General features: G+C 40.3%; 1 protein-coding gene across 1 annotated transcript in view; it reads left to right on the top strand.

The window, feature by feature from the left end:
* Positions 1–12,500, top strand: part of LOC115228876 (sodium/hydrogen exchanger 9B1) — a 36,096-nt gene that overhangs the window by 13,762 nt on the left and 9,834 nt on the right. Inside the window, exons 3-5 of the mRNA XM_029799358.2 lie at positions 6,456–6,617; positions 8,001–8,118; positions 11,676–11,812. Of these exons, the coding sequence (XP_029655218.2) occupies positions 6,456–6,617; positions 8,001–8,118; positions 11,676–11,812 (417 nt within the window). The remainder of the gene's footprint in view (positions 1–6,455; positions 6,618–8,000; positions 8,119–11,675; positions 11,813–12,500) is intronic.

Here is a 12,500-nt window from a genome sequence, read left to right as displayed (position 1 = left end):
TTTTTTTTCTGAAGCTAGTAACACTGGATATAGTTACTCTTTTTACTCTTTACTCTTTTACTTGTTTCAGTCATTTGACTGCGGCCATGCTGGAGCACCACCTTTTAGTCAAGCAAATCGACCCCGGGACTTATTCTTTGTAAGCCCAGTACTTATTCTATCGGTCTCTTTTGCCAACCGCTAAGTGACGGGGAAGTAAACACACCAGCATCGGTTGTCAAGCAATGCTAAGGGGACAAACACAGACACACAAACATATACACACACACTTATATATATATATATATATATATATATACGACAGGCTTCTTTCAGTTTCCGTCTACCAAATCCACCCACAAGGCATTGGTCGGCCCGGGGCTATAGCAGAAGACACTTGCCCAAGATGCCATGCAGTGGGACTGAACCCGGAACCATGTGGTTGGTAAGCAAGCTACTTACCACACAGCCACTCCTGCGCCTTAGTTTCATTAAATGAATTAAACTGTTGCATAGTAAGAAGTTAGTGAATGTGCTGCTAGCTGTTGGAATGAGGCTAAATGACTATCACACTGCTAAAATCTAGAATCACATGGTGACATCAATTGTATTATCACACTTCGGAAAGAGCTAGCATCACAGATTTAAGTTCTGTAATTCTGTTAAATTTATTAAACTAATTAAGAAGTTGTAATTTTATTCTGAATATATAGTTCTGAGTTGCACTGAGTGTTTTTATCTTCTATACTTGTAAAATTATATTGTCTTCCATAGTGATAAAGTGGTGGAGTCGTAGCAGTTATTATGGAGTGAGAGAGAAAATGTTGAACACTTTTTTTCTTTTGCATTTACCTTTAATTCTGAATTCAAATCACATCAGAGTCTACATTTCTTTTCATCATCAATCTAATAACAATAAGTGTGATTAGATTAGTACAAGTCATACTGTTAGGGCCCTTTTCAATCAACGAAATCATCTCTCCCCTATACATTTGTCACAGAATGTTGATGCGAACATTTGTAATTTTCTACAGTGATATGCGAATTGTTGTACTGAATAATCTTTTAAGGGAGCACTGGGTGAAGGGAAGCTGAACAGGAATGGCAAAATAGGAAGCAGTAGGGAAGAGAATTGCAGAAGGGAATTGTGCCATGTAAAGTGATGTTAGGATCACTTTATAGGGAACATTAATCAGGGATCATAAAAAAAAAAGGGTTCTTATGCAATTGTTTAGAATGATTTTATTAGAAACTAGCAGTATCACCCGGAGTTGCTCGGGTTTGTTTCGACCCTTTAGAATTGGAATTTTTGAAAAGTAAAAATTTTGCATTATGTAGCTTGTTATTCTCTTTAAGTGAACATTTTTCTGGTTGAAATACACCGAAAAATGGCCACACAGCAGTCAAAAAATCGTAAAAAAAGCGGGGTTTTCATAGAAAAAAAAGCACCTTTTTGATGTAAATAATTTTTGGTGTTAACATGGTCCGATTTGAATTTTTTTCTTCTACGGAAGGAAGAGCAAGCCTTCTTCTATCATACTCTCAATTTTGATCAACTTGCACCACAGGGTGTCGGAGGAGATAGTGTTAGTTGAAGGCTACCAAACCTGCCATACACAGACAACTTCAGCTTTATATAGAGAGAGATATTGAGATATTCTTCAGAATATATTGATTAAATCAGTACAGTCATAATGAGAACCTGTATCTACTGATTGTAGTCGATGGATATAGAAACCTAGTGTGGGGGTTCACCATAGTAGTTTGGTGTAGTGGTTTAGTATAGACATTTGTCTTAATGGATTTAGTGAAGTACTTTAAAAGTCAACAACTTTCATTGAGTAGAGGTAAGCTGTTAGTGAGATGGTCTGAATTTCATTGCAAAGACCCGGCAAATAATATGAGTTCATGGCTGCTTCCTGCACCAGTTTCGCATAGCCCCAGCCCATCCAAAGTACCCTGGATTGCAGAACGACCTGCTGTGCTTGAGGAGACCTATTGAGTCAGGTACATCAACATCAAAATAGATATCAAATGGAAATTGTAGTTGTGATACCTGTGCCAGTGGCACGTAAAAAGCACCATCCGAACATGGCTGATGCCAGCGTCGCCTTGACTGGCTTCTGTGCCAGTGGCCGTAAAAAGCACCAGCCAATCATGGCCACTGTCAGCCTCCCCTGGCACATAAAAAGCACCCACTACCCTCATGGAGTGGCTGGCGTTAGGAAGGGCATCCAGCTTTAGAAAAACTGCCAGATCAGACTTGAGCCTGGTGCAGCCTCCTGGCTTCCCAGACCCCAGTCAAACTGTCCAACCCGTGCTAGCACAGAAAACGGACGTTAAACGATGATGATGATAATCTAAAGCAAAGAATTAGTTTATGAATCAGTGGTGGTGCCAAAAGATTAGTGAAGGTTGACTAATAGATCAGATGTGGTGAACTGATAATATTGCATGATGTAAGTGAAGACTGAATGATGAGATCAGCTAGGACAGTAGAAAGCTGGGGTAAACTTAAGGTAATTTTGTTGGGTATAACAAGAGATAGGATAAAATAACTGGGGTTGATTAAAGATGAAGTGAGTTATCTATTGGTGACCGAAGGTGAACTGGGATGGCTAAAATTGACCAAAGGTAAGCGAGAGTTCACCCAAATGAGGTGAGTTAACTAGAATGGCCATGGATGAAGTGAGTTACAAAGGTTGACCGAAAAGGAAGTAAGTTAGCCAATAGAGGGCAAATTAAAGGGGTCAAATAATCAGGAAAATGCTCAAGAATTTGATTTCATATATGAAATGTTTGAGGATCAATGAAAAGAGGAATTTTTAGAGATTTTTATTTAAACTATATAAACAAGTTGATGATGGTTGTGGTGGTGGTGGTGGTGGTGGTGGTGGTGGTGGTGGTTTTGGTGATGGTGGTGGTGGTGGTGGTGGTGGTGGTGGTGGTGGTGGTTTTGGTGGTGGTGGTGGTGGTGGGGATAATGATGATTGTTAGTAGTAGTAGTAGTAGTAGTGATGGTCATGATGATGGTACGTCTTTGAGTGTCCTTCTGTCAAATAGATTTTTTGTCAGCCAGAAGAAATAATGTCATTAAAAGAAATAAAGATTTTTGATATCTTGCGTCTTATTGATATCTTATAGAGAAGAAAAAGAAAAAAAAATTGAAATTTCATGACGTTCATGCTTTTTCCAAGATCATTAGTAAAGTAACTTGAGGGAAATAACTAAACAGGAATCAGAAACATCCCCTGTGACTAACTCAGTCACTCAAACCAAAACGGTTGCTCCTGGGTCTTCACTCATCATCCATCATCATCATCATTGTTTAACGTCCTCTTTCTGCGCTAGCACGGGTTGGACGGTTTGACCAGGGTCTGGGAAGCCAGGAGGCTGCACCAGGCTCCAGTCTTGATCTGGCAGAATTTCTACAGCTGGATGCCCTTCCTAACGCCAACCACTCCGTGAGTGTAGTGGGTGCTTTTTACGTGCCACCAGCACAGGTGCCAGGGAAGGCTGGTAACGGCCACCAGCACAGAAGCCAGTCAAGGAGGCACTGGCATTAACCACGTATGGATGGTGCTTTTTACGTGCCACTGGCATAGGTGCCAGGGGAGGCTGGCAACGGCCTCGATTGGTTGGTGCTTTTTACATGCCACTGGCACAGGTGCCAGGGGAGGCTGGCAACGGCCACGATTGGTTGGTGCTTTTTATGTGCCACCGGCACAGGTGCCAGGGGAGGCTGGCAACAGCCACGATTGGTTGGTGCTTTTTATGTGCCACCAGCACAGGTGCCAGGGGAGGCTGGCAATGGCCACGATTGGTTGTGCTTTTTATGTGCCACCGGCACAGGTGCCAGGGGAGGCTGGCAACGGCCACGATTGGTTGTGCTTTTTATGTGCCACCGGCACAGGTGCCAGGGGAGGCTGGCAACGGCCACGATTGGTTGGTGCTTTTAACGTACCATAAAAGCGTTGTAATGACAAAACATTCAGTTGATTGACAGAAGAGCAAAAATCTGTGTAAAATCCAAATACAAAAGATATTTATTAATCTTTAACAGCTGAAGGTTGAGGTGATGGACAAAGCTGGTTTGAGTAAGGCTGTGTGTATAGATAAAGGAAGGATAAGGAAACCTGGATTAAATGCGATGGTTTATTCAACCCATTAAAAAGCATTGACACAGCAAAGCTGTTGAGATACATCTTGAAGGAATAGTCAGAATATATACAGAACGGTTTAACCCTTTTGTTACTGTATTTATTTTGAGATGCTCTGTGTTTCTTTCAATTATTTTAAATATAACAAAGAATTTAGTAAAATAACTTAGTTATCATTACGCTAATGTTAGGAGCATAAATTGTGACTAAGATTTGGTGGAAGATTTTAATTCAAAACTTATGAAAACAAGACATTTGTACTACAGAGCCAGAGCCAGTTTTGGCCAGGTTAGTAACAAATGGGTTGACATGTTGTTGGTACATAATGATGATGTATGCAATGTAGAATAGGAAATACAAATATAAGACAGGAACATATGCTAGAAGACAGGAACAAACATACATGTCAAAGGATAGCTGAGGCTACCTGTGGAAAAAAAAACTTGCTCTCAGCTGAAGATCCAAACTTCATTTTACAAACCCACCTCACTGAAGAAATAAAAGAAAAAGCTTCCTTAGGTGATGGTAGGCTCCCAGTGGACAGACATGAATTTCCTGCACTCAGCTGGTCTGTCATATGATGGGTTAGACATCCTATGTAAAGCTAGAAGGATTCAACCATCGTGTGATGAGCCAAAATGTGGGTACTTAAAGAGCCAAAATATGGGTACTTAAGGACTCAACCATCGTGTGATGAGCCAAAATGTGGGTACTTAAAGAGCCAAAATATGGGTACTTAAGGACTCAACCATTGTATAATGAGCCAAAATGTGGGTACTTAAAGAGCCAAAATATGGGTACTTAAGGACTCAACCATCGTATGATGAGCCAAAATGTGGGTACTTAAAGAGCCAAAATATGGGTACTTAAGGACTCAACCATCGTGTGATGAGCCAAAATGTGGGTACTTAAAGAGCCAAAATATGGGTACTTAAGGACTCAACCATCGTATGATGAGCCAAAATGTGGGTACTTAAAGAGCCAAAATATGGGTACTTAAGGACTCAACCATCGTATGATGAGCCAAAATGTGGGTACTTAAAGAGCCAAAATATGGGTACTTAAGGACTCAACCATCATGTGATGAGCCAAAATGTGGGTACTTAAAGAAGCTAAAATGTAAACATGCTTCTGCTACAAATCATTGACAAAAAATGCTGTTCTTGTAATGATGATAGCAAAAAAGATATTTTCATCTAATGAGTTTAATTTGTACGAGTCACTGCATAATGTGTGTGTCAGCAATGATGGTAGATTCTTGAAGTTGTTGAAGTCCATGGCCAAAGTGGGTGTCAAGTTCCTGCAACAATTTGCTTTTGCTATGCTACAACCACTTGTCAGTTACCAGACAAACCATTTATATAAATCCAATGATCTGCCAAAGAAAAGAAATATTGTGAATGACATTACTTGTTTCAGTCATCACTCTGTGGCCATGCTGGGGCACTGCCTTGAATAATTTCTAGTCAAATGAATCAACACCTGTATTTATTTTGTTTTACCCCTGGTACTTATTCTATCAGTCTCTTTTGCCAAATCGCTAAGTTATGGGGATGTAAACACACCGAGACCAGTTGTCAAGCAGCAGTGGAGTCAAACACTGACACAAACATGCACACACACACACACACACACACACACACATGTATAATGGGCTTCTTTTCAGTTTTCAACTACTAGATCCACTCATAATGCTTTGATCAGCCTGAGGCTATAGTAGAAGATGCCTGCCCAAGGTGCCATACTGTGGGACTGAACTTGGAACCATATGGTTGGGAAGCAAGCTTCTTACCACAAAGCCATGCCTGTGCCTATGTTCATCATCATCATCATCATCATTTAACGTCCGCTTTCCCTGCTAGCATGGGTTGGACGATTTGACTGAGGTCTGGTGAACCAGACTCCAATCTGATCTGGCAGAGTTTCTACAGCTGGGTGCCCTTCCTAATGCCAACCACTCTGAGAGTGTAGTGGGTGCTTTTACGTGCCACCGGCACGAGGGCCAGTTTGGTGGTACTGGCAATGGCCACGCCCAAATGGTGCTTTTTATCCTAAAATGTTTCAGTTGTTTACATCAACTGTGGGCCCAGGTACTGATAAAAAACAAGTTCTTAATGTGTTTACCAGTGACCTGGATGGTTAAGTTGCTTGCAGACATCATCAGTCCCCAACTAATTCCTGTTGGGTGTTCACAGATATTTACTCGCTTGAACACAGCAATTTGGGGTTTTATTTCTAGGCAATGAGTTGGAGTTTGGAACCCTGCCAATACTTCTACTACAGGCTTATATTTAAAAGGGTAACTTCTACTTCCAGGTTCACAATTTATTCTTCCGTTGTGTCTTTCTGGTTGGTTCCAGTGCTGTGGTATTGTTCACCCTTTCTGCCATTCACCAGACATTTGTTGGTCACCTTGCTGTCCTCGTTCTCAGCTATGTAGCAGCCTGGGGCTGGAAGAGAGGACTTAAGAACAATCAGGTATGTAATCTCTTCTGTGCTTTTTGGTACAGAGAGCTATCTTTGATTATTTTGGTGCTGAATGTATTTACTATTGTTTGGGGAACAAAGGGTAAAGGGTAAAGAGCCCCTTCTGTCATGAACGACCATGGGATTGCACCTAGAAAGTTCCCCTCCAAGGCACAAATCCAGGCAAGGTTGTTTATGGAATACCAGCAGTCATCCATGCATACCAGCCTCCCCTCTCCACACCACTGATGTTATCCAAGGGAAAGACAAAGGTCAATACAGCTTGGCACCAGTGACGTCGCAACTCATTTCTACAGCTGAGTGAACTGGAGCAACGTGAAATAAAGTGTCTTGTTCAAGAACACAACGCACAGTCCAGTCCAGGAATTGAACTCACAACCTCGCGATTGTGAGTCCCATGCTCTAACCTATTTCTTTACTACCCACAAGGGGCTAAACACAGAGGGGACAAACAAGGACAGACATAGGTATTAAGTCGATTACATCGACCCCAGTGCGTAACTGGTACTTAATTTATCAACCCCGAAAGGATGAAAGGCAAAGTCGACCTCAGCGGAATTTGAACTCACAACATAACGCAGACGAAATACTGCTAAGCATTTCGCCCGGCGTGCTAACGTTTCTGCCAGCTCACCGCCTAACCACTGAGTCATGCACCTTGTTTTGGGAATACCCAGTTACTAATGGGTTAGAGTTGTATTCGCTATTATATGGAAGATATGTTGTCACTAACATTACAATAGGTATGTTTCTATATTTGTGTTGAGGGTATATATTTACCAGGCTTTGTATTGGAAGTATATATTCACCAATGCACAAGAGGCATGCATTTACTAATGCACTGGAGAGACATATTCATTAGTTTGTTTGACATGTGTGTTCACTGTTGTCTTGGAAGCATGAATTTGCCATTGTACTGAAGGTAAATATTTAATAAATGTATCTCGATTGCAAATTTATTGGAGACAAAATATGATGAAGCTGATTAAGAGTGTGAGTACTTCAATACATTCACTTTTAATATACAATAGTGGTACTCTGGTATATTCACAGTACTGTCACCAGCAAAAGCAATTTGAAGCTCAAGAGGCCCTGCAGTGGGCTTGAACCCCAGACCATGGGGTTTTGAAGCAAACTTCTTAATCATGCAGTCATGCCTGTGACTATATTTTTATCTTAATTTATTTACATCCAGTTTTTGTTGTTCTTCTTTGTTTTGGGGTTTTTTTTTGTAATGGCTTTGTCAATGGAGGGAGAGCCATGGCCCTTGAGCTTTTATAACTCCTCTAAGACAGATGAGAGGAAGGGAGGAAATAATTTCCCCTTTGAGTCTCTGTTAATTCTATGTTGCTAAAATGGATTATTTTGTTGCAGATGCTCTTACATAAATTGGACACCATACTGAATACATTCTGGCTATTTTGTCAAACACTGCTGTTTGGCCTCATGGGATGTGATGTCAACTTGTCTGTGATCAATGGCAGAATACTTGGTAAATTTAATTTCTTTATTGTATTAATTTGGTCTGTTCTATGACTTACAATTTGGTTCTCTTAACCTCTGAACTATGTTTTATCTATTTTTCACCTACTGTGTTTACATGTGCATAATGTGAAAAATTTAATGCAAAACATCTAAAAAAACATTACTGAGTTTTAAATACAGTGTGGAGAGTTATCTTATATAATAATAATAATAATGAAATTATTATATACAGTGCTCAGGTGCACCACAACTTGTCAGAAAGTGCGTATAAAGTATATGCAGTGATGTACAAATGTCTGGGAAGTGAACAGTGTATGAATCAGATACATGCTTGCATGTGTATGGAGGGGAGAGAAAATCAGGTGTAGTGTTGGCGAATCTCAGGAAGCATGGAAGTTTTGAAGGATGCAATGCTCCGACAACTTACAACTGATGCCGGCTGTTTGTTCCATGCTTCAGTAACTCTTAGCGTGAAAAAATGTTTCTGAAAGTCATGGGAGCTGTGCTGTTTTCTGACTTTGTAAATATGTCCACAGGTGTTAGACAGGTGGAGTTTGAAAAAGTGCTCAGAGTTATTGTTAGTAAGATGAGACTGCATTGTACTTAAGTAAATATAGTGTCTTTATCTTTCTCGGGTTGATGCATTTATTGTCTATTATGTACATCTATGTCATCATAGTCTGTTAATTTTTGTGTGAATAACAGCAGCCTTTAGTAATTGTGAATAATATTTACCTCTGGTAACTCTGTATTAGTAATGACTTCCTTAAGTCATTAACTATGGCTAATGTTTACCTTTGATTACTTATTTTCTCACGCTTAGAGTTGCTGAAGCATGGAACAAACTGCCGGCATCAGTTGTTAGTTGTTGGAGCACTGCATCCTTCAAAACTTCCATGCTTCCTGAGATTCGCCAACACTACACCTGATTTTCTCCCCTCCATACACACGCAAGCATGTATCTGACTCATACACTGTTCACTTCCCAGACATTTGTACATTACTGCATATGCTTTATACACACTTTTGATAAGTTGTGGTGCACCTGAGCACTGTATACAATAATTTCATTATTATTATTATTTTAATGTGTTGGCAATCACTATCTCTCTTCATTATGCACATGGATACTACCTACTGTTTCTCATCATTGTGGGTAACATCCACATCTAGTCAGCCCATATGCAAACCTCAAGTGTGTATAAATGTTTGTTTATTTGTGTGTGTAGTTGCAGTCTTTCCTGACATAAATGATGTCACAGAAATGGCTGCACCTCAGGTCTATCTCAGCCAAGATTCACATAGATTCATGAGCCAGGATCCATGAATCAATCAGTCTCAATGAAGAAAACTTTCCTTTCTTGAAATATCTATAGGTGCAGGAGTGGCTGTGTGGTAAGTAGCTTGTTTACCAACCACATGGTTCCGGGTTCAGTCCCACTGCGTGGCATCTTGGGGAAGTGTCTTCTACTATAGCCTCGGGCCGACCAAAGCCTTGTGAGTGGATTTGGTAGATGGAAACTGAAAGAAACCCATCGTATATATGTATATCTATGTATGTGCGTATATGTTTGTGTGTCTGTGTTTGTCCCCCTAGCATTGCTTGTCAACCGATGCTGGTGTGTTTATGTCCCCGTCACTTAGAGGTTCAGCAAAAGAGACCGATAGAATAAGTACTGGGCTTACAAAAGAATAAGTCCCGGGGTCGAGTTGCTCGATTAAAGGCGGTGCTCCAGCATGGCCGCAGTCAAAATGACTGAAACAAGTAAAAAATAAATAAATAAATAATGAATGAATGTATGCATCATATAAATGACTGTAGAAGAAAAATATTATTTATTGAAATGGCCCTTTATTTACATTGCATCAAAGTAACATACAACTTCTTCGAGCTGATGTTATGCATTGATAATTTGCTGTTCTGCTGTCCATTCTGTAGATGGTTAACTTCATCTTTTGTTGACTGCTGACTGCCAGGAAGATGGATGAAAGAAGGAGAGAGAAAGAGCAAAAGAATTCAGACAAGTAGTGAGGGGGAAAGTTATGCAGTCACATGAAGACAAACCATACCTGAAGTACTCTTCTAGTGAGGGGCCAAGTGAAAAAAAGTAGAATCAATTTGGGGTTCTGTATTCATATTTTTTAAAACTGAATTAGGTCAGGCTAGACAAAGTACTTCTCTTATCTTCCTGAACCCCATTAACCCAAGACTGTTAACTTAAACAATAGAACTAAGTGTGGCAGTTAACTCTTAAATATTTCTCAGAGAAAAATCTGAGAACAATGGGAAAGGAATTGGTAGAAAAATTTAGATTCAGTTTCAAATCCTGGCTTAAAATTCTGGAAGTTATTTTAAAAAAATAATGAAATAATGAAATTATTGTATACAGTGCTCAGGTGCACCACAACTTGTCAGAAAGTGCATATAAAGCATATGCAGTAATGTACAAATGTCTGGGAAGTGAACAATGTGTGAGTCAGATACATGCTTGCGTGTGTATGGAGGGGAGAAAATTAGGTGTAGTGTTGGTGAATCTCAGGAAGCATGGAAGTTTTGAAGGATGCAGTGCTCTGACAACTAACAACTGAAGCCAGCAGTTTGTTCCATGCTTCAGCAACTCTTGGCGTGAAAAAATGTTTCCGAAAGTCATGGGAGCTGGGCTGTTTTCTGACTTTGTAAACATGTCCACAGGTATTATAATAACAATAATAATGAAATTATTGTATACAGTGCTCAGGTGCACCACAACTTGTCAAAAGTGCATATAAAGCATATGCAGAAATGTACAAATGTCTGGGAAGCGAACAGTGTATGAGTCAGATACCTGCTTGCATGTGTATGGAGGGGAGAAAATCAGGTGTAGTGTTGGCAAATCTCAGGAAGCATGGAAGTTTTGAAGGATGCATTGCTCCGACAACTAACAACTGATGCCAGCAGTTTGTTCCATGCTTCAGCGTGTCTATGGAGGGGAGAAAATCAGGTGTAGTGTTGGCGAATCTCAGAAAGCATGGAAGTTTTGAAGGATGCAGTGCTCCGACAACTAACAACTGATGCTGGCAGTTTGTTCCATGCTTCAGCAACTCTTGGCGTGAAAAAATGTTTCCGAAAGTCATGGGAGCTGTGCTGTTTTCTGACTTTGTAAACATGTCCACAGGTGTTAGACAGGTGCACAACTGAGAACCATGATTCTTGTATGGTGAAGCATCTTACTAACATATGTTATACCTTAATGAAAAAAAATGCCTGGCTGAACAACCTATCCCAGCTGGTTGGGACATACGGTTGAGGCACTATTCATCCTTTCAGTGCTGGATTTTGGCTTGCAAGACTTCAATTCAGGCCATTTTCCTTTGCCACGATATCACCCTTGCATGAACAATCCATGTTTACAGTTGAGTGGACTGGAACAACATGAATTGAAATATTTTGCTTAAGAACACAACATGCAGCTGATCTGGGAATTGAAACCACGATCTCAGAATCATGAGTGCAACACTTAACAACTAGGGTACATGCTTTGATAATTAAAGAAATAACAGTTAATGTCTTTGTTCTTCTTGTAGGTTTTGTATTTGCATGTTTGTTCACTGGTCTCTTAGTGCGGCTTGTAATATCGTATGTTGTGATGATCAGGACCCAGATCACCAAGAGGGAACGTGTCTACTGCAGTTTGGCTTTGCTACCAAAAGCTGAAAGTCAGGTACTCTCCTTACATTTCTATAGATATAGTCAGAGAAAATGCATCAGCATTTTGAGTGTGTGGTGTGTGTGTGCATGTGTGTGCATGTGTGACTGGGTGTATGCTCTCTTTGTCTTGAAGTGCACTCACTGATTGCAAATTATGTATGGACTGTCCTCTCAAATTGTTCTCATATGTGTGTAGTTTGGGTCATTTGTTGCTTAACAGACTGAAGCATCTTTACCTTGCTTGGAAGCAGGTGAAGGTTGGTGACAGAATAGGCATCCAGCTGTAGAAAATTCTGCCTCACTGGAATCATGTCTCCCACACCAGCATAGAAAAGTAGACTTTGAAATAAGGATGATAGAAGTAATGATGAAGCTGATGACGATGATGATGATGGCAATGATCATGGGGATATATGCACATACACACAAACACACACACATTTATATATACATAAACATACACATACGCACATATGTACATATATCATATCATCATCATTAACATCATCATTTAATGTTCACTTTTCATTCTGACATAAGTTGTATGGCTTGACAGGAGCCCCTAAGACTAAGGGCTGCAGATTCCATTGTCTGTTCTGGCAGGGTTCCTTACTGCTGGAGGCCCTTTCTAACACCAACTAGTTTATAAAGTGTACTAGGTGACTTTTATGTGGCACCAGCACTAGTGCTTTTTATATGGC

The sequence above is a fragment of the Octopus sinensis genome, unplaced genomic scaffold (genome assembly GCF_006345805.1).
Source record: "Octopus sinensis unplaced genomic scaffold, ASM634580v1 Contig11278_ERROPOS135944+, whole genome shotgun sequence".
Classification (NCBI taxonomy): Eukaryota; Metazoa; Mollusca; class Cephalopoda; order Octopoda; family Octopodidae; genus Octopus; species Octopus sinensis.
The sequence above is the reverse complement of the archived record's forward strand: the minus strand, read 5'-3'. Positions and strand labels throughout refer to the sequence as shown.